The sequence below is a fragment of the Elephas maximus genome, chromosome 3, assembly GCF_024166365.1.
Source record: "Elephas maximus indicus isolate mEleMax1 chromosome 3, mEleMax1 primary haplotype, whole genome shotgun sequence".
NCBI classification, from domain to species: Eukaryota; Metazoa; Chordata; class Mammalia; order Proboscidea; family Elephantidae; genus Elephas; species Elephas maximus.
The window spans coordinates 169483748-169506334 of record NC_064821.1 but is presented as its reverse complement, the minus strand read 5'-3'; the positions used below and the strand labels follow the sequence as shown (position 1 = coordinate 169506334).

Below are 22587 nucleotides of genomic sequence, written 5' to 3'. Positions count from 1 at the left end.
TGATCATGAGGAATCTGTACATAGATCGAGAGGCAGTCATTCAAACAGAACAAGGGGATACTGAGTGTTTAAAAGTCAAGAAAGGTGTGTGTCAGGGTTGTATCATTTCACGTACTTATTCAATCTGTATTCTGAGCAAATAATCTAAGAAACTGGACTACATGAAGAAGAATGGGGCATCAGGCTTGCAGGATGGCTCATTAATAACCTGCGTTATGCAGATGACACAACTTTGCTCACTGAAAGAGGACTTGAAGCACTTACTGATGAAGATCAAAGACCACAGCCTTCAGTATAGATTACATCTCAACATAAAGAAAACAAAAATTCTCACAACTGGACCAATAAGCAACATCATAATAAACAGAGGAAAGATTGAAGGTGTCAAGGATTTCATTTTATTTGGATCCACAATCAACACGCATGGAAGCAGCAGTCAAGAAATCAAACAACACACTGCATTGGGCGAATTTGCAACAAAAGACCTCTTTAGCAAAGATATCACCTTGGAGACTAAGGTGTGCCTGACCAAGCCATGGTGTTTTCAATCGCCTCATATGCATTCGAAAGCTGGACAATGACTAAGGAAGACTGAAAAAGAATCAATGCCTTCGAATTACGGTGTTCGTGAAGGACATTGAATATACCATGGGCTGCCAAAAGAACGAAAAAATCTGTCTTGGAGGAAGTACAACCAGAACACGCCTTTGAAGCAAGGATGGAGAGACTTCGTCTCACATACTTTGTACGTGTTATTAGGAGGGCTCAGTCCCTGAAGAAGGACATCATGTTTGGTAAAGTAGAGGGTCAGCAAAAAAGAGGAAAACTCTCAGGGAGATGGATTGACACAGTGGCTGCAACAATGGGCTCAAACATAAAAACAAACTCAGTGGCACCTGACAACAACAACAGGCTCCCATATAACTTCTTGGCATTGTTATCAGACGGTAATGGAGCATGTATGTAATGGTATGGAAATGTAAGGGAAGGCAAGAGGAACATTTACTAACTTCCTCTCCGAACTCTTATCCCACTGCCAACACTCAATACCCCAGGATAAAACCACCTCCACATACACATTATACACACACACACACCTGTTCACAACAACCTTCTCTCTTATGGAATCTTCCCCTTTATCATTTCTCTAACCTTAGAATCAGCCCATTTGCCTTCCTTCTCTCTACCACCACTAAGGAAGAATATAATTGACAGCTATGAAGGGTGCAGCATTTGCCTTCAAGGAATCACCCCCAAATTCTCAGCCAATGCTACTCAGGGCTAACTCATATATTCTTTGATAAGAAACATCTGCATTGTGACCGGCACTTCAAAAGCCCTCTCATGTTCCTTTCTAGGCATGTACCCCAAGGGTAATCACTATCCTGACTTATTCATTTTGCCTGTTTTTGTATTTTATAAAAATGGCATCATACCTGTACTTTTTTTCATTTATCATCTCTCAATATTATGTTTGTAAAATTCATCTATTTTGTAGTTGTAAATGATTGTCTTTGCTGTATAATATTTTACTATGGAAATACACTACAATTAGTCATTCTATTCTAGATGGTCATTTTAGGAAGTCTTATTTTTTTAGGTGTAAGGAATAGTATTGCTGTAGGCATTTTAGCTCTATGCTGTTCAATACAGTAGCTCCTAGCCCATTTGGCTATTTAAATTCAAATTAAATAAAATTTATATTTACTTCCTTGGAGTTAACTAGACACATTTCCAGTGCTGAATAGGCACATATGACTAGTGCATACCTTGTTGAAAACGTAGTTTATAGAACATTTTCATCATTGCCGGAAGTTGTATTGAGTATATGTGTTATGGATTGAATTGTGTCCCCAAAAAATGTGTGTCAACTTGGCTAGGCCATGATTCCCAGTATTGTGTGGAGGTCCTCTATTTTGTGACTTGATGGAATTACCCTTGTGTTGTAAATCCTACCCTCTCTGATGTTAATGTGAAACCCTGGTGGCTTAGTGTTAAGGGTTCTGCTGCTAATGAGGCAGGATTAGATGTAGTTATGTCAATGAGGCAGCAAACAATCTATAGGATTAGGTTGTATCTTGAGTCAATCTCTGTCATGGATCAAATTATATCCCCCCAAAATATGTGTCAACTTGGTTGGGCCCCGTATTGTTTGGTTGTCCTCCATTTTGTGACTGATGTCATATTCCTATGTGTTGTAAATCCTAATCTGTGCCTGTGGTTATTGAGGCAAGATTAGATTATGTTACAGAGGATTAGGGTGGAATGTAACCCCCTTACTTGGGTTACATCTCTGATCCAATGCAAAGGGAGTTTCCCTGGGGTGTGGCCTGCATCACCTTTTATCTTACAAGAGATAAAAGGAAAGGGAAATGAGCAGAGATGGGAGACCTCATACCAAGAAAGCAGTGCAGGGAGCTGAGTCTGTCCTTTGGACCTGAAGTTCCTGTGAGGAGAAGCTCCTAGACTAGGGGAAGATTGATGACAAGGACCTTTCTCCAGAGCTGACAGAGAGAGAAAGCCTTCCCCTAGAGCTGACACCCTGAATTCGGACTTCTAGCCTCCTAAACTGTGACGGAATAAACTTCTGTTTGATAAAGCCATCTACTTGTGGTATTTCTGTTATAGCAGCACTAGATGACTAAGACAATCTGTTTTGAGATATAAAAGAGAAATATGAGCAGAGAGGAGAGGGACCTCATCACCACCAAGCAAGAAGAGCCAGGAGAAGAGCACGTCCTTTGGACCCATGGTCCCTGCACCAAGAAACCCTTAAGCCAGGGGAAGATTGATGACAAGGACATTTTCCCAGAGCCAACAGAGAGAAAGCCTTCCCTTGGAGCTGGTGCCCTGAATTTGGACTTCTAGCCTCCTAAACTGTGAGAGAATATATTTCTGTTTGTTAAAACCATCTACTTGTGGTATTTCTGTTATAGCAGCACTAGATAACTAGGACAATATGTAATTCAATTCTTTTTTAAAATAGGTTTTAATTTTCTAGTGATATTTTCCATTGTTGTCATTTCTTTTGTCTATTTCTTATTTCTTCTCTTGGTTAGTAATAATACTCCCTTGTCACTTTGCATGCTTTGTCATTTTTTAGTGTGCTGCGCATTGTGTGTAAATTAATGACAGAGGCTCCAGGTGATCTTATCTTCCAGTGACAAGGCTTCCCCTTTTCCCTGTTATGCAGATAGAGTAAGAGCCAGCTCAGTCTATTTAGGGATTGAGCTGTGTCCTAATTGAGTTACAGCTTTAGAAATATTCACCTACCTCTGATTTGTTTTCATTCCTCTGTAATGGCCCTCTTTGGCTTTCATTTGAGAACCGTTGGATATCCATCTTTTAAGCCCTGAAAGACTGAGGGAGATTCTACTCTCCTCATTAGAATTTCCCAGCCCAATTCCCCAGTCTCCTGTCCCATGCAGTGTCGAAGTTTCTGAGAGGGAAACTGGCCAAGTGTTTGCGGTTAACTCCTTCCCACAGTAAGTCTTTGTTTCCTTAGCACCATCAGGCTATAAGATAATTAACTGCGTCTTAGAAACATTTAGTCACATTTGCCAGCCTTCTGTGCAGCTCCTGAAACTAGCAAATGCCCTTTGGGGATATCGGCCGTGTATTTGATGTCCCTCAAGTTTCCCGTTTGCCATTCCAGTTCCATGTGACGTTTAAACATTTTGCTGATTTCTCTTTTCCTTAGCAATGGCTGTTTTCTTGGGCACAGCCCAACCTAATGCAGAATTGGGAAATGTCTGCAGGTAAAAAGGTGGCTGGCTATTTTCATTTCACCTCAGGATGGTTCTCCCCTCTCTAAAATTTTATTAGTTTATCTTGTGCTAGTTGCCTCCACAGCTATCTGGTACCTTTAACAATTTGAGTTTTGTAATTTAGCTTGCTTTTGCTAGTTGTTATAGCAGGAACAGTGTCCTTCCATGTACTCAGAAATGGAAGTCCCTCTTGTCTCTAGTAGGGCTTTTTGCCTTGAAACTTACTTTTTCGATAATGTCCGTATAGCTAAAAAAGATTTTATTTTTATTAGTACTTTAATATATTTTCCTGTCATTTTACTTTAAACTATTTTATATCTCTAAATTTTAAATGTGTCTTTTATAAACAGCATAAAACTGATTTTTATGAAGTATAATGATCTCTGTCTTTGAATTGAGGTCTTAGTTCATAGACATTTATTGTAATTTCTGGCCAATTGTGTTTAAATATATGTCTGCCTAGTGTTTTCTAATGTGTCCTCCTTTCGTGAATTATTTTGTATTGATTATTTTTTTCTTATTTAGTTATTTTTATCTCTATTCTCTTGGAAGATACGTATTTTTTCCTATTCTTTTAGTGATATCATAGAAATTACCATATGCATTCTTTGTATTTAGTTTTCAACAGTTTGACTATGATACGTCTGGGCACAAATTCCTTTGTGTTTATTCTGTTTAGGGTTGTTAAGTTTCTTGAATCTGTAAACTATGTCTTCCACATAAATTGGAGACTCTTCAGACATTGTTTATTCAAATTTTTTTTCTGTTCCATGGCTTTTCTTCTTTCCTTCTGTGCCTCCAATGACACAAATTTTTAAGCTTTTGGTATTGTCCCATGAGTCTCTGACACACTTTTTATTTTTTAATCTTTTTTTCTCTCTGTTGTTCAGATTAGATAACGTCTATAAATCTGTCTTAAAGTTCACTGACTCTTTCCTCCATTATCCCCATTCTGCTATTGAATCTCTTCACTGATTAAAAAATATTGGTTCTTATATTTTCAGATCTAAATTTTCCATTTTATTTTTCTTTATTTCTTTGTGAGACTTTGTCTCTTTCCATTTATTTTAAGAGTGTTTAATATGTGGGGATTGGTGTTTCTGGAGGATACCTAAGAGAAGTATATAGATAACACACACACACACACACACACACACACACACACAATACCGTGTTTTGCCTTTTTCTTAAACACTTCTTGTGGAGAGAATGGGTGGGGGTGGTTTTCCAGGGTCAGCTAAGATTTTATCGAGCAGGATTGTGGGAAACAGAGATTTATGCTCTGCCAAAAATGAAGTGAACAGTTGCTCATGGCAGAAGGGGAGACACATGACCCACACTGGAAAACAACAATGTGTACTAGACACAAACTCTCTCTTCCCAAAAATATCAGTAGGGGGAGGTGATCTTGAAGGGGGGAAGCTGACAATTAGATTGCAGTTGTGATTTCAAGAAAAGAACCTCAGAAAATGCAGATGAATTTTATGTTGCCAGTTATTTGACAGATAAGATTGACCCACAGTGGCTTTGGCACCTGCTTTGTTCCATGAATGGTTTGTGACTGGAGGGCACAGGAGACTTCTGTCAGGTCACCTAGAAGAAAATACAAGTGCTTCCCCTGCCTCTGTCACCATCAGAGCCTGGGATCCTTGATTCACAGCAGAGCTTCCTGGGTTTTCTTTTTTTAGGAAGGGAAGAATTGCTGGAAGTGTCGTTTGAATTGACAAAGGAATAGCTTCCATCCATGGAAACAAAGAGGCTGTCAAAAGCAAGGGGAGAATTTTCTGGGAGCTGTATGGCAGGGCCAGAGGACAGCATTCTGCCTTTAGCTACCCTCTAAAGACCAAAGTCACCCATCAAGCAGTCAATGCTCACCTCAGAAGTCAAATTCTCCCCCCTGCCCAGCAGAGGTGATTGTCATCCTTCTGGAGGGGACAGTCACCTTTTCAGGGACCACAGACTTCCTTCTCAGTGTCATAGTCATCTCTCCAGTGGTCTCAGTCTGAAGATTCACAGGGGTAATAGTCTTTCCTTCAGCAGTCAGATGATGCATAGGGGTCATAATCATCTCTCCAGAAGACACAGACTGATGATCGACAGGGGACATTGTCATCTCTCCAGGGGCCACAGTCAGATGACCCACAGGGGTCATGGTCATCTCTGCAGGGGTCACAGTAGAATGATCCACAGAGGTCATGGTCTTTTTCAGAGTTGCATTGTGCTTTCCAAGGGTCATAGTTTCCATTCCAGGGGTCACAGTCTCATCTCTGGGGACTGTAAACATATTTTCATACTTTCCGCTGCTCTCAGTGGTCATTGCCTCTTCTCCTGGGGGAAAAATATCAAAGTGAATGATGAATGCCTTGGTCACAGCCTACTTTCAAGGTCAGCTATTGAAGAACCTATAAAAGATGAGAATCACGATTGTGATAAAAGCATTGAGCTGAACTCTAAAGAAAATCATCAGAAAGGATGACTCACTTCTTTCTTCCAATACTACGAATTATTGGCAGGGCTAGAATCACTCCAGGGCTGATACTGCTGCTCCCAAAATCCAGAATTGGAGGATTTCATAATACTCCCACTTGAGGGCATAGATGAAATCCCACCACATAGAAGCCGTGCTCCCCTGCCCACCCACCAGGTTAATATGGTCCCGGGCACCCATAGGCACTCAGTGGATTTTCTACTTTTCTGGGAGCTTGCCTGTTCTCTATGCTTAAGTCCTCACCTTGGCCTCTCTGCACCTTCTGCAAAACCTTGCTCCCAAGGTCTAATTACTTGTTGAATCCTCAAGGAGAAACCTCTGGAGCCCCTACGTTGTAAGAGGCACCAGGAACAAAGCCAAGGGCAATGAGACTGCTCTGGACAGGATGTTTTAAAGAATTGGATTGGAGTCCCATCTCCACCCCTGACTAGCTGTTTGACTTAGACTTGACCTTTCTGACTCCCAATCTCCTTATCTATAAAATGAAGATTAAAAACCACCTATAAGGTTGTTTCAGCTCTAGGGTGCCAAGTTCCATTTCTTAACTGCCAAGAAAACCTCTATACCAAAAAGAGCTTTAAAAAGAAAAATACTTCTTTTTTTCTGGTCCCTGCCCTGTGAAAACAGGGTGAAGAGACTGAGAAATAAATTAACATATATTGAGTGCTAACTATGAGCCAGCACAGTTTTCATTCCATATCTCATTTAATTCTTACGCTAATGAATTATTCCCATTTTACAGACAGGGAAAATTAAGCTCAGAGAAGTCAATGAGGAGCAAATATCCAAACCAAGATTTAAAAACAGATTGGCCTGACATCAAAACTTATTCTTTTCCCTCAATGTCATGTTACCTCACCAAAAAGGTGAGAACTCTGTTTTTAAACCTAGCAGAACAAGACTTCCTCTCCTCAGTGCCTGTTATAGATTGAATTGTGTCCCACAAAATTATGTGTCATAATTCCTAATCTAGTGGCACAGTGTTTAAGAGCTTGGCTGCTAACCAAAAGGTCAGCAGTTTGAATCCACCCGCCCCTCCTTGGAAACCCTATGGGGCAGTTCTACTCTGTGCTATAGGGTTGCTAAAAGTCAGAATCAACTCAGCAGCAGTAGGTTTAGTTCTTTTCGGGTTATGTCTGTGGTTATAATCCCATTTGGAAATAATTTGTCTTTGTTATGCTAATGAAGAAGGATTAATGTAGGGTATGTCTTGAGTCAATTTCTTGAAATACAGAAGAGATTAAACAAGCAGCAAGATGGAGAAGAGAGATGTCAAGCTGCAGGAAGATCACCCGGCAGCAGAGGCTCAAAGAGACACGGACCTTCCTCTAGAGCCAACAGAGGAAGCCTTCCCCTAGGGCCAGCTCTCTGAATTTAGACTTCCAACCTTCTAAACTGTGAGAAAATAAATTTCTGTTTGTTAAAGCCATTCCTTGTGGTATTTCTGTTACAGCAGCACTAGATAACTAAGACAGTGTCTAATTACCCAACTTCCAAACCCAGATTCTAAATTGTAGCTACTTACCTTCCTTCACCAGGAGATTCTTCAATATGTGGACAAGGGGGAAAGGGCCATTGCCACAGAAAGTGCCCTTGACGTCATCCAGGTCCAATGTCCATACCATGGCCCCCCCCAAAATGCTCTTTCTTTATGAACATTGCCTATAAAAGAAGCAACCAATCAACCTGCTGTACTGACCAGCCTCCAGGCTGAGTACAATGGCCAAAAACATAGATGGACCTTCAGAATGCAATATAGCAGGGTGATTAGAAGTGTAGCCTGGATATGAATCCAACCTCTACCACTATTAGCTCTGGGACCCTGAAAAAGTTACATGACCCCTCTGTGTCTTAGTTGTCTCATCTGTAAAAGAGGGATAATAACATTTCCAACATTTCTGAATCAAAGTAATGCCTATACGAAAAATATTTGGATCAGTGCCTGACATGTACTAAAGGTTCAATAAATGTTAGATATTACCTCTCTAGGCTCCCCAGCTAATCACCATTATCGATCATACTAAAGTGTGGATATTGATTTCTTATTTAAAAAGCACTTCTACATATCTTATCTCATAGATAATACTGTACCCTTTTCATGAGTGAGAAAATGGAAGTTTTTATCCATGATTTTTAAAAACTCAGATACAACAACACAGCAGTTTAGACTCAAATCCAGTGTTTTCTCTCAAGGCTGATGGGAAAGACAGACTCCATCTTATAAAAACAGCCATATGACTTGAGCAAGCCATTTGGCCCTTTTCTGGGGTTTACTTTCCCCAAAAATGTAAATAAAATAAGAGGAAGGAGGAGCCCAGTTATGGTCTAGTCTGAAACTGTGAAGATTTTACACAACTTACAAGCTAACAAGTTAGCCTGCCAGAAACGCATGTATACATATGCCAGTACCAGTTGCTGTTGGGTCAGTTCCAACTCACTGGAGCACAGTTCTACTCTGATACACGTGGAGCTGTTGGGGCAGCTCCACGTGTATCAGAGTAGAACTGTGCTCCATAGGGTTTTCAATGGTTGATTTTTCTAAAGTAGCTCTTGAGACTTTTTTTCCAAGGTGCCAAGGTGGACTTGAACCTCTAACCTTTCAGTTAGCAGCCAAGTACCTTAACCATTTGACCGCCCAGGAACTCTAATACACATATACCACATACATACATGTATATGCTATATGTATACACACACACACACACACACACACACTCCTCTGGATTAGAGAACAGACTGTTACTGATAGGGGGAAAAAAAAAGAGAGAGAGAGAACAAGAATAGCATCTTGATGAAGACCAAACACCTCTAACACATTCAAGTCCTTCCATAAATTGGTCCATATTTTCCTCTACTGCCTTGAGTTACACTTTATAAAAAGTCTCTGCTCCACCCAAATTTTTCTGTAATCCAAAACGAGCTTTCCACACACACTTAGCCCTTTTCTAGGTCACCATCTCGTCCTGCTCACCTCCCTCAGGAAGCCTTCTCTGACTACCCCAGCCTTTGCCACATATCAGCAGCATCCATTGAGTGCTTAGCATGTTTTGCCTTACATTGGTATTTACCTGTTATGAAACCTTCTGATCCAAAAGGAAGAGAAGAGACTGTCATCAAAAAGCTATGTGAACTGAGAGAAGTCACTTCTCCCCTCAACACCTAGATTCTTTCCCTTCAAAATAAGAGGGCTGGACTAGACAGAATTATGAAACTGTAGGTAAAACTAAAATTTAGGTGTGTCTGAAACTCATCTGGTCTAATCATCCTCACCTATTTGCCCTCTATCCAATACACACACATGTGCACACACACACACATATTATACAGACCAAGGACCTATGGAAGTAAAAGGTAAACTATATGCTGTGCAAGAAAGAACCAGGGTCTCACTTTGTAACTGAAGCTGGCAGCATCATCATAGCCAACCCACTTCTTCCCCTTGTATGCATATGGGACAAACTCATCTTCAATCCAATGCTTCCTTGCTCTCCGGACAAAGGAGCAAATCTGCCAGAAGGATCACAAGGTTAGTTCCATCAAATGTCATGAAGAGAAGCACCAGCAGGTACACTTGTTCCTTTCCCAGGGAGAAAGAGTCCAAGAATCCCTCACCAGGGAGTGAGAAGACGGTAGACCAAAGAGGGAGTAGAGAAGTCACTCAGTGACCCTGCTACTCTGAATAAATTCCTAAAATTACACATTCCTTCCTCTAATGTCCATGATAGAAAAGGGGAGAGAACACAGGAGTGGGTGACATTCTTAAGAAACTAAGCCAGCTTTGGTAAATAATACCAACACAAAACTACTAACAATAACATACCTGACCTTTTACCAAACCTGTATTTTTTTTCAAAGTGTTTTCATAAGTAAGTCTCTTCTCTGTTCATTAGATCTCAGCACAAACTGCCCCATACAGGTAGCTTTCAGTTAGCTTTTGAATCTCTAATACACTTACAGGTCTCGAAGGCAGGGACTAGGTTCTCACAATCAATGGAACATTTGAGTGTCTACTTGTGCCCAGCATTGTGCTAAAAACGATGCTGGATGGTACGAACAAGTAGAGGTGCTGAAGTTGCACTGCAGAAGTTAATGTTTAAGTCATTTGTTTTGGTGCTTTGAAGATTCTGCCTATAAAAATCTCTTTGACCCATAATATCCTTCAAGAACATTGCATCCTCTTACCACTACTGACCACTCTGACTAGGATCACAACAGAGAGTTCTGGACAGAGTGGGAGAAAAATATAGAACAAAAAATCATATTCACAAAAAAGACCAGACTTATTGGTCTGACAGAGACTGGAGGAACTCCTGAAACTGTGGCCCAAAGACACCCTTCTGACCTGGAACTGAAGCCATTCCTGGAGACCACTTTTCAGCCAAACAATAGACAGGCCCATAAAATAAACAATAACATCCAAAAGGAACATGTTTCTTAGAACAATCAATTATATGAAATCAAAAGGACAAACATTTGTCCAAAAGCAAAGATGAGAAGGCAGACGAGAGGAAATAGGGAACCCAGGGTGGAAATGCTGAGACATTGTGGGGAATGCAATCAACGTCATGGAACACTTTATGTACAAACTATTGAATGGGAAACTAATTTGCTCTGTAAACTTTCACTTAAAGCACAATAAAAATTAAAAAAAAAAGAAGAAGAAGAAGAAGATTACACCCTCTCTTCACTTATCAATATGGTTAGGTTCCAAAGACCAAATCATTATGTGAAATCAGTGCTATGTGAAAATGGAGGATGACTACATCACCACGTAAGTGCCAAAGTACATCATTACATAACTGCCAAACCACTGAGAATCATGGCTCAGCCAAGGTAACACGTAACCTTAACTATCAAAGCCAGCGTTACCCTTGCCTCACACCTCCGCCTTCATTACTGTCAGATGTATGTTGTTAATGTGCAAAAATAGTTGGATAGTAGATTTTTTACTATTGTCATAAATGCAAAATATCAGACAATGAGATAGTAAGTGAAAAGGTGTATTTCAACTCTTCCATCACTCATAACCACACTTCTTTGCATTAGCAGAAAAACATCCCCATCCATCTAGGACAGAACAGAGACTGGGAAGACATTCGTCACATACTCCCCTGCAGTCTAAGTAAGACTATAGCTTTCCATTTGGGATCCCCTAAATACCTTGTGTTTTTGCCCCTGCTGTCCCCTCTACCTTGCAAGTCCATCCCATCCTGTCATTTCTGCCCATCAGACTCCTTCCTGGGCTTCAAAGCTCTGCTCAGAATCGAGCAGCCCCATAGAATTTTCCATCTCTCTTCAGCCACCTGAAACAGTCTTGTGCCTCTTACTGTCTTCTGTTCTGTTTTATATTCCCTTCCTCTACTCAACAGCAAGCTTTTCTGAGATGGGGATTAAGGGGGTGGAATTGGAATAGAGGAGAAAGAAGCTATAGTAGAGGATGTCTTGGAATTGCTTCAAACTAATGTAGTAGTGGGGAGGAAGGGAGCAGGGGAGATGAGATGAAATAAGATTGGTAATGAGTTGCTAATCATTGAAGCTTGGTGGTGGGAATATGGTGATACTTTTGTATATGTTTGAAATTACATATATTGCAACTAGTCATGCATTTTGATTAGCCCATAATAGTAAGCCAGATTTGATCCTTTCAAGGGATGAAATATCTGTCCCCTTTCAATCACACTCCATCCAGCCCCTTATCCCTCACAAAGAACTCAAATAATTCTCTTAAAGAAAAAGGAAATATCCCAGATAGTAGGCTTCCCTTGGCCCAGGAAACTGCCTTTTGCCCTGTCTCTAGCCCTCACCCTTGATCTTGGCCCATCCTTGCCCTTGGGAAGACGTCCCTCTTATCATCACCTCAAAATAAGCCAAGAAGCCGGCTTGCTTGGTGTACTTCCCTGGAGATGCTGGTCCTGTAGCCCTGGCCCCCAACCAAGTCTCAGAAGCTTTGAGGAGGCAAAAGGTACGCCCATAGGTGGGTAACCCCATGATGAGCTTCTCTGAGGGTGCCCCAAGCTTTCGCCAGTAATCCATGGCATATGCCTGCATATAGGAAGAACACAAACCCCTCTTTGGTATTATAAACCGATGGCCTGGGATTAGGGGCAGATATCTGGGCCATTTGAGATCTTTCCTTTTCTTACCGATGACCTGGGGTCTCTAGGTTGAGAGAACAGGGGGCTGTTGTGTCCTGTGAACTTCTCCCAGGAACCATGGAAGTCATAAGACAAGATGTTGATGAAATCTAGGCATCTGTAGGGGACAGGATGAGGAGATCATCACAGTACTACCTAGCTGTGCATTGGCCACTCAGACTTCCCTCCCCTTTCTGCCTTTGGGGCCTGCTAAAAGCTGTGCCTACACCTGAAATGCTGCCGCTGGCACAAACTGCTGGTTAGGGACAGTTGTGTATTAGAACCTATGCTTCCTGATAGTATCCACAGCACTCACAGCCTAGGCCAAGGTCACACAAGAAAACAAATACAAATAGGCCTGATACAGGTACTAGCAGAGATCTGCACATGTTGTACAAGTCCAAAGCCACGTGAGCATCATTCTGCTTTGGTGAGTCAGGGAAAGTGCCAAAAAAGACAAAAGAGTTGAACCGCATTCAAAGAATGATAGGAAATTAGCAATGTAGTAAGAGTGGAGAATAGCCCTGTCAACTGGAATACTGAGTCCCATGTACCAGTGAAAGGGGTTCAGCTCCACCATTCAAACAGCCACTGAAACCCACCTCCTTCGGAAAGCTTTCTTAATTGCTGTTGTTGCTGGGTGCCGTTGAGTCAATTTTGACTAATAGCAACCCCATGAGACAGCATAAAACTGCTCGAGAGGGTTTTCTTGGCTATAATCTTTTGGGAAGCAGATTGCCAGGTCTTTCTCCTGTGGAGCTGCTGTGTGGGTTCAAACCACCAACTTTTCAGTTAGCAGCCAAGCTATTAACCAGGGCTCTTTGCTTTGTTAACTTTCAGGTGTAACTGAGCACTTACTGGGAATAAGAGTTTAAACTGATTATCTCATTTGATTCAAATCTGGCAAATGTCCTATGAGGTACGTGCTATAACTGTCTGTACTTTAAAGAGGAAATTGAAACCCAGACAGGTTCATTAATTTTCCTGAGATCACCTGGCTGGGTGAAGGCAGGGCTCCATCAATCCCACCTACCTTCAAGACCAGCAGGAACGACCTCTGTGCCCTTCTCCTCCCATATTGACGGCTCCCCTAGGGCCATCTCACACAGCAACAGCCCTACCTCTCTTTTGTTCTACATCCCCAACAGTTTTCTCATTTGTAACTACTTGATTCCTGAGGTTCAAGAAAATTAGCCCAGAGCCAGCATGCCCAGAAAGATTTATGAGCCATTCTCTGTCTGGCTTTGTCGTTTTTGCATGGAGACCTGTGCTCTGGAAACTGGGTCTGATCTGACTATGCATTCCAATTTTTGGTTTTGTGTCAGTGGTTGTTAATTCATGTATCCCTCTGATGGCAGCCACCTGCTGCACAGAATCTGTCTATAACTGTCATCTAGGAAGGCAGTGGCCAGGCCCATGGGGTTCTGTCCTTGTGACACCCAGCAATGGATTACACAGAAGACTTCCCTGATGATGATGTTGGGGGAGGGGGAGTACTATATCATCTCCCTCTGGTCCTCTAAAGAAAGCCCCAGTGTATAATGGAGTTAATCCTTGTCCTCATCCATGCTCTTTGATCCACCCCCCAAACTTACATTTATACCCAGGCAGGCATATGGGGAGCTCGGGGACAAAGCTTGGGCAGCTCTGGGCTCAAGCTGTTGAGATGCCTCCTTCCTGTCAACATCTTGCCTCACCAAGGCAACATCCACTCACCTTCCTAGAAGACGGACATCATAAGATGTTTGGATGATATCTGGGACCCCAGAGACAGCAGCAGAGAGCAGCAGCTTTGGGTGCAGGTTGTTGGTTGCCTCCTTTTTGAAGGCAAACACGAGCTCCTAAAAGGAGAGGAAGACAAACACAGAGAATCAGGTGAAACAGAGTCAGAGAAAGAGAGAGAGGCACAGAGACTGGCAGACTGGCATTATCATCCTGAGCCCCTTGAGCCAAGTTCTGGGATATAAAGGTGAGTCTGCCACAGGTCCTGACACAGGCTCATGAGGGAAGCAAACATGGCCCAAAGTGATTTAAAAGAGGATTAGGGCAGGCAGTGGTGGTTCAGTGGTAGAATTCTCACCTTCCATGCAGGAGACCTGGGTCAGATTCCCCACCAATGCATCTCGTGCACAGCCACCGCCCGTCTGTCAGTGGAGGCTCGCCATTTGCTATGATGTTGAACAGGTTTCAGCAGAGCTTCCAGACTAAAACGGACTAGGAGGAAAGGCCTGGACATCTACTTCCAAAAAGCAGCCAATGAGTACCCTGTGGATCACAATGGTCTGATCCCGTTGTGCATGGGGTCACCATGAGCCAGAGCCAACCCCATGGCAGCTAATAACAACAACAAGCAGGCTCAGAAGCACAGAATTTAGACTGACACTGCCTGGGGGAGTCCAGGAGGCTGCACAGAGAGGCATCACTTAGGCTAGACGATTGGACCAAGACTCCGATGCAGAGAAAGCAGCGACCATAGGACACGTGCTCAGAGCTCTTTTGCCCAACACCTCTAAGGTGATGGCAGTAAAAGGACATTCTGTCACCTCTCTCCTGCCCCTACCCTATCCCCAGCCTTATGCTTCTCCTTTGCTGTGAGCCCAGATATGATAAAACTAGACCATTTCTGGATTCTGGAGCTGCCATACTAGCCTTACTTCAATTAAGAAGACAAAATTCCACCGGTCATGCATGGGGCTACCTCTTTGTCCAGGGTACAAGAAGAAAAGGTCAAGACCATCGAAATTATATGTCCTCAGGAGGGATATAACTGAATCAATAAACTTTTCACGCCTGGCAGGTGTGGACAACATAGCGGTGAACCTGCAGGGAGGCCAAGGGATGAGGCAGGGAGCACCACCTGCAGGATCACAGCCCCGTACAAGGATGGCAACCTCCTACAAGGCCTCCAGGTTTGTGGCTTGTTGGTGGCATGGAGGATGTGGCTGAAGGAAAGAAAGAGGGATCTTTAAACACTAAAAACCTCTCAAATTCTCATTAAGGTATGTGTAGGGGATGAGCGAAGGACTTAAAGTGTGAGTTGGGGCTTGCCAGGCAGAAGCACCAATGGCTAGATCCCCAGGAATGGGGAATTCAGGCAACAGAGAGAAATGAAAACCATGTCCTGTCCCTGGCCAAACGCACAGGGAACAGCAGGTACAAGACAAAAAGCATGGCCGAGGTTGGGAGACCTGGCTTAGTCCAGCTCTACCACCAAAAACATGGTTCAACCACTTATAAGGCACTTGGCCTTTCTCCACCTGCTTCTTTTTGGGTAAATACTCCATTCCTAAAACCTGTCCTACCACTGACAGTCTTTCCCTGACTGGATTAGGGGAGAGAACATGGGCCAAGGGCCAGAACTTCCAGAAAGATCTATGATCTAATCTGGGCCTAGGCTGCAGAACATGGCATGAGAGGCCCATGCTCTAACGAGGGGCTCCAGTCCCTCTTCTTTTGTTCATTTGCTTGCTTGATTTTTTTTTTTTTTTTCTGTTTTAGTTTATTTTTTCTTCTGTAGTAGAGAATACAACTGGGAAAAAAAAAAATTCTAACTTACTGGAGCGGAATTTTAAGCAATTCTGAGCTAGATCTGCATGCAATGATTAGAAAATTACTAAAAGCATAATTTCAGAGTCATTCTAAAATTATAGAATTAGTCGGGCCTGAGTTGCTTTGTCGGTTTGCTACTTCCGCATTGGGTGATCTCTAAGTGATAGCTGAGTGCGATTTGGTAAGTTCCTGCAGACTTCTGACTTTTGCTTTCTTTTTCTAACAAGTTTGGGATACAAACAACTACTTGTGAGCTTCCTCTGAGTATTCATGAGATAATGTGTGTAAAGCACCTAGCCCAGCATCTAGCAAACCGTGTTCAAAAAGCGGCCACCATGGGAGAGGTGAAGCTTAGGGTTGGGCAAAGCCAGTTATCACCTGGTATTGTTGTGCCCTGTCCAGTCGATTCAGACTCATAATGACCCTGTATGACAGAGTAGAGCTGCCCCATAGGGCTTCCTAGGCTGTAATCTTCCCCAGATCTTTTTTCCTGCTGAGGGGCCAGGTGTTCGAATCGCTGACCTTTTGGTTAGCAGCCAAGCACTTGACCACTGAGCCATCAGGAGTCCTTAGATATTACCTAAAAACCAACAACACTCCCCAAATCCTTCCTCCATTGTCACTGGAAGACTTATACAAGGTGCATCCCTCACATATTCCCCTGCCACCAGGTTTCCATCTCATTTCCCTTAGGCAAGAAGTTTGGCACTGGCCTCTACCCCAGGCCTCAGCCAGAAAATAGGGGACAGGAAATGGAAAGGCTTTTTGTAATCTCCACATTGCCAGTGGAGGATAAAGTGCTAATAAGGGCAGCAGTGGTTAGGAGCTACTACTGCAAGCTATGGCTGCTAACTAAAAGGCTGGCAGTTCGAATCCACCAGCTGCTCCTTGGAAACTCTATGGGGCAGTTCTACTCTGTCCTATAGGGTTGCTATGAGTCAGAATCAATTCAACAGCAATGGTTTTTTACCACATGTTGTGCATTTACTACGTATGTGCCAGTGCACCAAGCTTAGCATCCAATGCAGTCCTTTGACTCCATTTACAAAATGAGTAGACCCAGGCCCTGTGAGGTTTGGGGTTTATACTTCTTGTCCCATACAAACCTTTCTCCCACTCTGAGACAAAACCCTTGCCTCTTAGGAAGGGTCCGACGGCCAATTATGAGTGCCCATTTTGTCCCAGCCCCCTCCTCCTCCACCCTCTCTGCTAGAACTTCCCGGCTTCCTATCCCCAATCCCCTATTCCCATGGAGAAGAGGTGAAGAGGCCCTAGAAGCCAGGGCCAGGCTGGGGAAGTGTCTGCACTAGTTTTGCTGTCCCCACAGCCAACCAGGCTCCTTCTCCCAGTCCTCACTTCCAGCCCACCTGCTCCACCCTCCCTTCTGCCATCACCCCTCAACTCCTCAGACAGAATATGGCAATAGAAAACTCTCACCTTGGTGTGCCAAAGTCCCATCCCCCAACAGACAGCAGTGTTTTCAGCTTCCTGTTCCTACGATGTGGGACAGAGGGTTGGTGAACTGGGTCCTTATGCCAGTGAGCAGCTGCAGCCATCATTTCTTTCCCTTCACTCGTTTAGGGAACAGTGGGGACATAGGGAAGATGGGAGGTAGGGGAAGGAAAGGGGATGAAGGTGGAAGGAGGAAGGAGGGGCTTAAAGGGTGAGTTTTGGGGCTGCCAGGCAGAGAAGAGAGAGGATGTTGAGGCAGAGGCTACAGCAGGGACAACACAAGGAGGCAAGAAAAGCACTCAGGCTCCTCTTCCACAGGGAGGTCTGAAGTGGGGGAGGAGGCTTCAGATATCTCTGTGAAGAGGAGGTTAGAATCGGAAGAATCAGAGGGAAGTGGGAGAGAATTAGAAAAATCGACTTAATCTATAATATCTGAAAATATGGCCCCCACACCCAATAGGAATAGACCTCTCCCTGAGCTTGTTGAACTCTGGGTAGAGAATATTCTCATCCTGGACATTTTTCGCAACAATCCGGTTGTTCTTCACTGAGGCAAATGCAAATATCAGGTGGGTGCAGAGAAAGGGGTCCAGGTCCTGGGGCAAGATCGAGGCAGCGTCTGGTCGACTATATGCCCAGTTGGTAAAATAACACACCAGCTTATGGGCAGCACCTGGCCAGGGAAAGCACACATTAGCTGGCAGAGACCAAGGAAGGGGGGGCACTCAGCTTCCACAGAGAAGAGTGGACACCAGTCCAAGAGCCCAGGCCACTGTAACTCCTTCCCCCACACTCGCCAAAACTGCCCTGAGGTCCGGGCCCTCCACCACTGCTGAGGTCCTGGGGGAAAGGAATGCTTTATGAAATCCTGATTGTCAAGTCTGGATCCTGGCACACAGTGAGTGGCTGACAAACAGCAAGGGGCTCAACATCCTCTGCTGAAATGAATGGTACCAATTACCCCTGACCAAGGAGCCAGGGCATGGTGGGACACTCGACAAGGAGGACCTCTTAGCCGGAGAATCTCCCTGGCTCTGGAGAGAACACAGTTTCCTTACCATTGTGGTGTTGCAGCACAAGAGCCAACCCTGCAAGAAACAAAGGAAGGAATGACTCTCAAAGACACACAAACGCCCAGAGTGACACGCCCCAGCGCCCACCCCAGTCAGCCAGTGCGCCACCCACTCAGCATGCCATCCAGGGGCAGAAGCACAAATGGCGGAACATGCCATTCACCCATTCTCTCTTCTCTGAAGTTGGGTAGGTGAAGCCAGATCTATTTAAGTTCTTTTTCACTCTAATAAACACCACTCTAATGCACTCTAATTTCACTCTAATGCACACACACGTACTTTCCACAGGGACAATGATGTTTTTTAAAAAGTCCCAGCAAAAGATTTAAACCAGTGACTCTCATCCTTGGCTGTACTTTAAATATCCTGGGTCCTCCGCCAGAGATTCTGCTTTAATTGATCTGAGGTAGGACCCAGGCATCAATTTTTTAAAAATTTTATACAATCAAGTTTGAGAGCCACTGCACTGATCATTCCTCCCTGGGCACCTCCTTCACTATGTCCCATTCTGTTGTTGTTAGTTGCCATCAAGTTGGCTCCAACTTATGGTGACCCCATGTACAACAGACTGAAATATTGTCCAATCCTGTGTCATCTTCTTGATCATTAGAATGCTCAAGTCCATTGTTGCAGCCACTGTATATTCTGAATGCCTTCCAACCTGGGGGGCTCATCTTCTAGCACTATATTGAACAATTTTCTATTGTGATCCATAGGGCTTTCAGAGGCTAATTTTCAGAAGTAGATCTCCAGGCCTTTCTTCCTAGTCTGTCTTAATCTGGAAGATCCGCTGAAACCTGTCCACTATGGGTGACGCTGCTGGTACTTAAATGCTTCTGCATCATAGAAACATGCAAGCCACCACAGTATGATAAACTGATAGACAGGTGGTGGTGTCCCATCCTACCCCTACCTAATCCAGGCCCCCTGAGTCCCACGCTGCTCTTTCAGCCACCAGAGAGATGGCAAACTCATGAAGCCTGGTACCTACTGGATACCGTGAGGGGTGGGTCCTGTCACACTCACCAACCCACAGCAGCAGCCTCCCCATCTCGAAGGTCTGACAGCTGTAAGGCCAGAGTTTGAACCCCTTTATATGAGCTTCCTCATGTACAGCCCAGCCCTACACACACACACGCACACACGCACACACGTACACATGCGCGCGCACACACACACACACATACCAGTGCCAGAGTTGGTAATTTATGAACTGCTGCCTCAGAGTCACAGTGATTCCAGCACCTCCCATCTTCCCTCTCCAGCACAGCTGTAGCTCTCAGAGTTTACACAGCACCAGCTCTGGACCAACACTGGCATGGGCTGGGTGTCCACCACGGGCCATGTCCAGGGCAGGGCAGTGTTCCTGAGCCTTCCCTCACCCTGGTGGTCTACCCTCCGTGGGCAGAGTATAGGGGAAAAACACTGCATAGTAGCAGTTATTCTCCTGTTATAAGACTATGGGTTAGGGACCCAAACCCCAAACCCAGTGCCCTCGATTCGATTCCGACTCATAGCGACCCTATAGGACAGAGTAGAACTGCCCCATAGAGTCTTCAAGGACTACGCCACCAGGGTTTCCTTTGGTTAGGGAAGCAGTGTAAAATACAGTTTAAAAGCCCCAGGTTGGACTCAAGGAGGCAAGGTTTGAATCCCAGTGTCTCCACTTAGAAGTTGTATCATCTTGGATGAGTTACTTAGCCTCTTTAAACTTCAGTTTCCACATTTGTAAAATGAGATAACAGCTCTTATTTATTTATTTGTTTGTAATGTCCTTTGCTTGGTGGCGTAGTGGTTAAGTGCTACAGCTGCTAACCAAGAGGTCGGCAGTTCAAATCCGCCAGGCGCTCCTTGGAAATTCTATGGGGCAGTTCTACTCTGTCCTATAGGGTCTCTATTAGTTGGAATTGACTTAACGACGACAGTGGGTTTGTTTTGTTTTGTTGGTGCTTTGCTTGTAATAAGGACTCAATGAATGGTAGTCGTAATTAGGGACTCCAAAATGGTTACCCAATAGGGTTTTAAAAACGAAACAAAACCTGTTGCTGTGAAGTTGATTCCAACTCATAGTGACCCCATAGGAGAGAGTAGAACCACCCCATATGGTTTCCAAGGAGTGGCTGGTAGATTTAACTGCTGGACTTTTGGTTAGCAGCCGAGCTCTTAACCACTGAGCCGCCGGGGCTCTCAAGCTCAAATGCTGACACTCGCCAGGTAGGTCACGTAAATGAGTCAAATATACACGACAAATAGTTAAATTCTTCACTTTATTGTGAGAATAACTGCTGAAGCTCAGTGATAAACATCAGCTGACTGCCTGATGGTCAGGAGACAATACAGATGGGTACAAGCAGGGACAGCACTTCTGAGGAGCCTCAAATGGTTGCAATGCAGGGAAGCAGACCCAGTGTGAGTAAACTGATTTCTCAAGAGAAGACACAAATTTGAATTTTTATATGAGTCAACAATGTTTGAGTCAATATTATATGAGCCAGTGGTGAGAATGTGTCATAAGCCCAAGGAATATGATGAATAGAATCCTGGGCACCTGAGAGCGTGTTTTTGAAAAATATAACAACAATATGAATGAGGAACAAAACAGTTTCTTCCTCCTTCCTAGGTTCTCAGACCATGGGTAGGCCCCATATTTCAGGTCTGAATCTCAATCGTGGAGGACCAGAAAACAGATGTTTTAAATTACCCAACACGCCCATTCTCTCAGACTGACCCTGTCACCTAATCCACATGTCACTGAGATATTAACCACATGCCAACATAATAAATAACACAGGGAAATAACGATGGCTAGAATCAACTCGATGGCACTGGGTTTGTAGTGTTCAGAATTATCACCTCTATCCTTCATTGCCAGTATGAAGATACCAGAAAAGTCAAATTTTAATCAGCAGGTGGTTTGGAGATCATGAAATAGAAATAATAAGTGGTATAGAATTTGGGGATGGGAATATTTTATTGAAACTCTAGGAGGGCCTGGCAGAGCATCCCACCAACAGAGAATGTGTTTCCCTTTTTTCATACATCTTCGCCTTCCTTTGTGTACTCAACAAATAGTCACTGAACATGTGATATGTGCCAGGCCCTGCTAGGCATTCTAACTACAATGATGATCAAGACGTAGTTCTGCTTTCAAGGAAATTACAGTCTGCTAACAGGATTGACTGTATCCCCAGAGCTAGTGTGTCTCTTTCTGTCTTGGAGAACAGCTTGATAGGTGCATTAGGGGAAACATGCATTTATTTGCCAAGCAGACTCGAGGTCCAGTTCCTGCTGTGTACCACCACTGGGACCACCTGAGTCCCACCTGCATGCTCAATGCCACCCTCCATTCCATGAGCTAAGATTAACCTGAATCAGGAGATTATTAAGCCTCCTGAGACCAACACTGGAGCAGGCTTGGCAAACAACTTATACCATTGGTTAAGTTACCCCTGGTGAGGTTTCTAATTCTGATGACCAGCTCTTACTCCTTTCCCAATTCCCAGTCCATAAGCCCTAATTCATGCCTCTGCTTTGATATCTCTCCTTTTCTGTATACTGCTGGGCACCACAGTTGGTTCCTAGGGTTCCTCAGTCTCGCTAGGCTCCCTCCATTCTACACCGTGGGCCTTGCTGGCTGCCTTTTAAGATCTTCTTGATGAGAAATGCCTGAATCCCTCTACTTCTGAGTCTCCCTTAGCCCAACTCCCTGACTCCAGATTCCCCATCGCTGAGCTTTTCCACTAGGTTTGTGCCCTTCCACCTAGACTCCTGCCAGGGGCACCAGGTGTTAATGCCATACCTACCACCATAGTAGACAATTGTCTGCCAATTGGAATCGCATTCACCTGCACCTAGATCAGTGCTCTGGGCTCCTATTCTGCTCCAGTGGACATGACCAGATTCATTCTAAGACTTAGCCCTTCCGTATCTGCAGAAGTGACTGATGATGCTGAGAAGAATGCCAAGATACAACAATGGGTGCCCAGGAATGACCTGAGAATGCCAAGATATAACAATGGGTACCCAGGAATGACTTTCACTTCATTCAGGCATGACCGTGCCAAATAGTTGGCAACAGTGACTCTCCATATATACGGTAGATGATGAATAGTAACATGCTCAGT

General features: G+C 43.9%; 1 protein-coding gene across 1 annotated transcript; it reads right to left on the bottom strand.

Annotated features, from left to right (window-relative positions):
* Positions 1-5356: 5356 nt before the first annotated feature.
* OVGP1 (oviductal glycoprotein 1) lies at positions 5357-19514 on the bottom strand. Its single transcript, XM_049875574.1, is given in 15 exon segments — positions 5357-5482; positions 5484-5667; positions 5669-6143; positions 6146-6217; positions 7781-7889; positions 7891-7917; positions 9646-9762; positions 12112-12297; positions 12399-12507; positions 14106-14230; positions 15044-15209; positions 17376-17432; positions 17859-18063; positions 18449-18478; positions 19490-19514. Coding segments are annotated over 15 exon segments (2013 nt in total).
* Positions 19515-22587: the final 3073 nt, after the last annotated feature.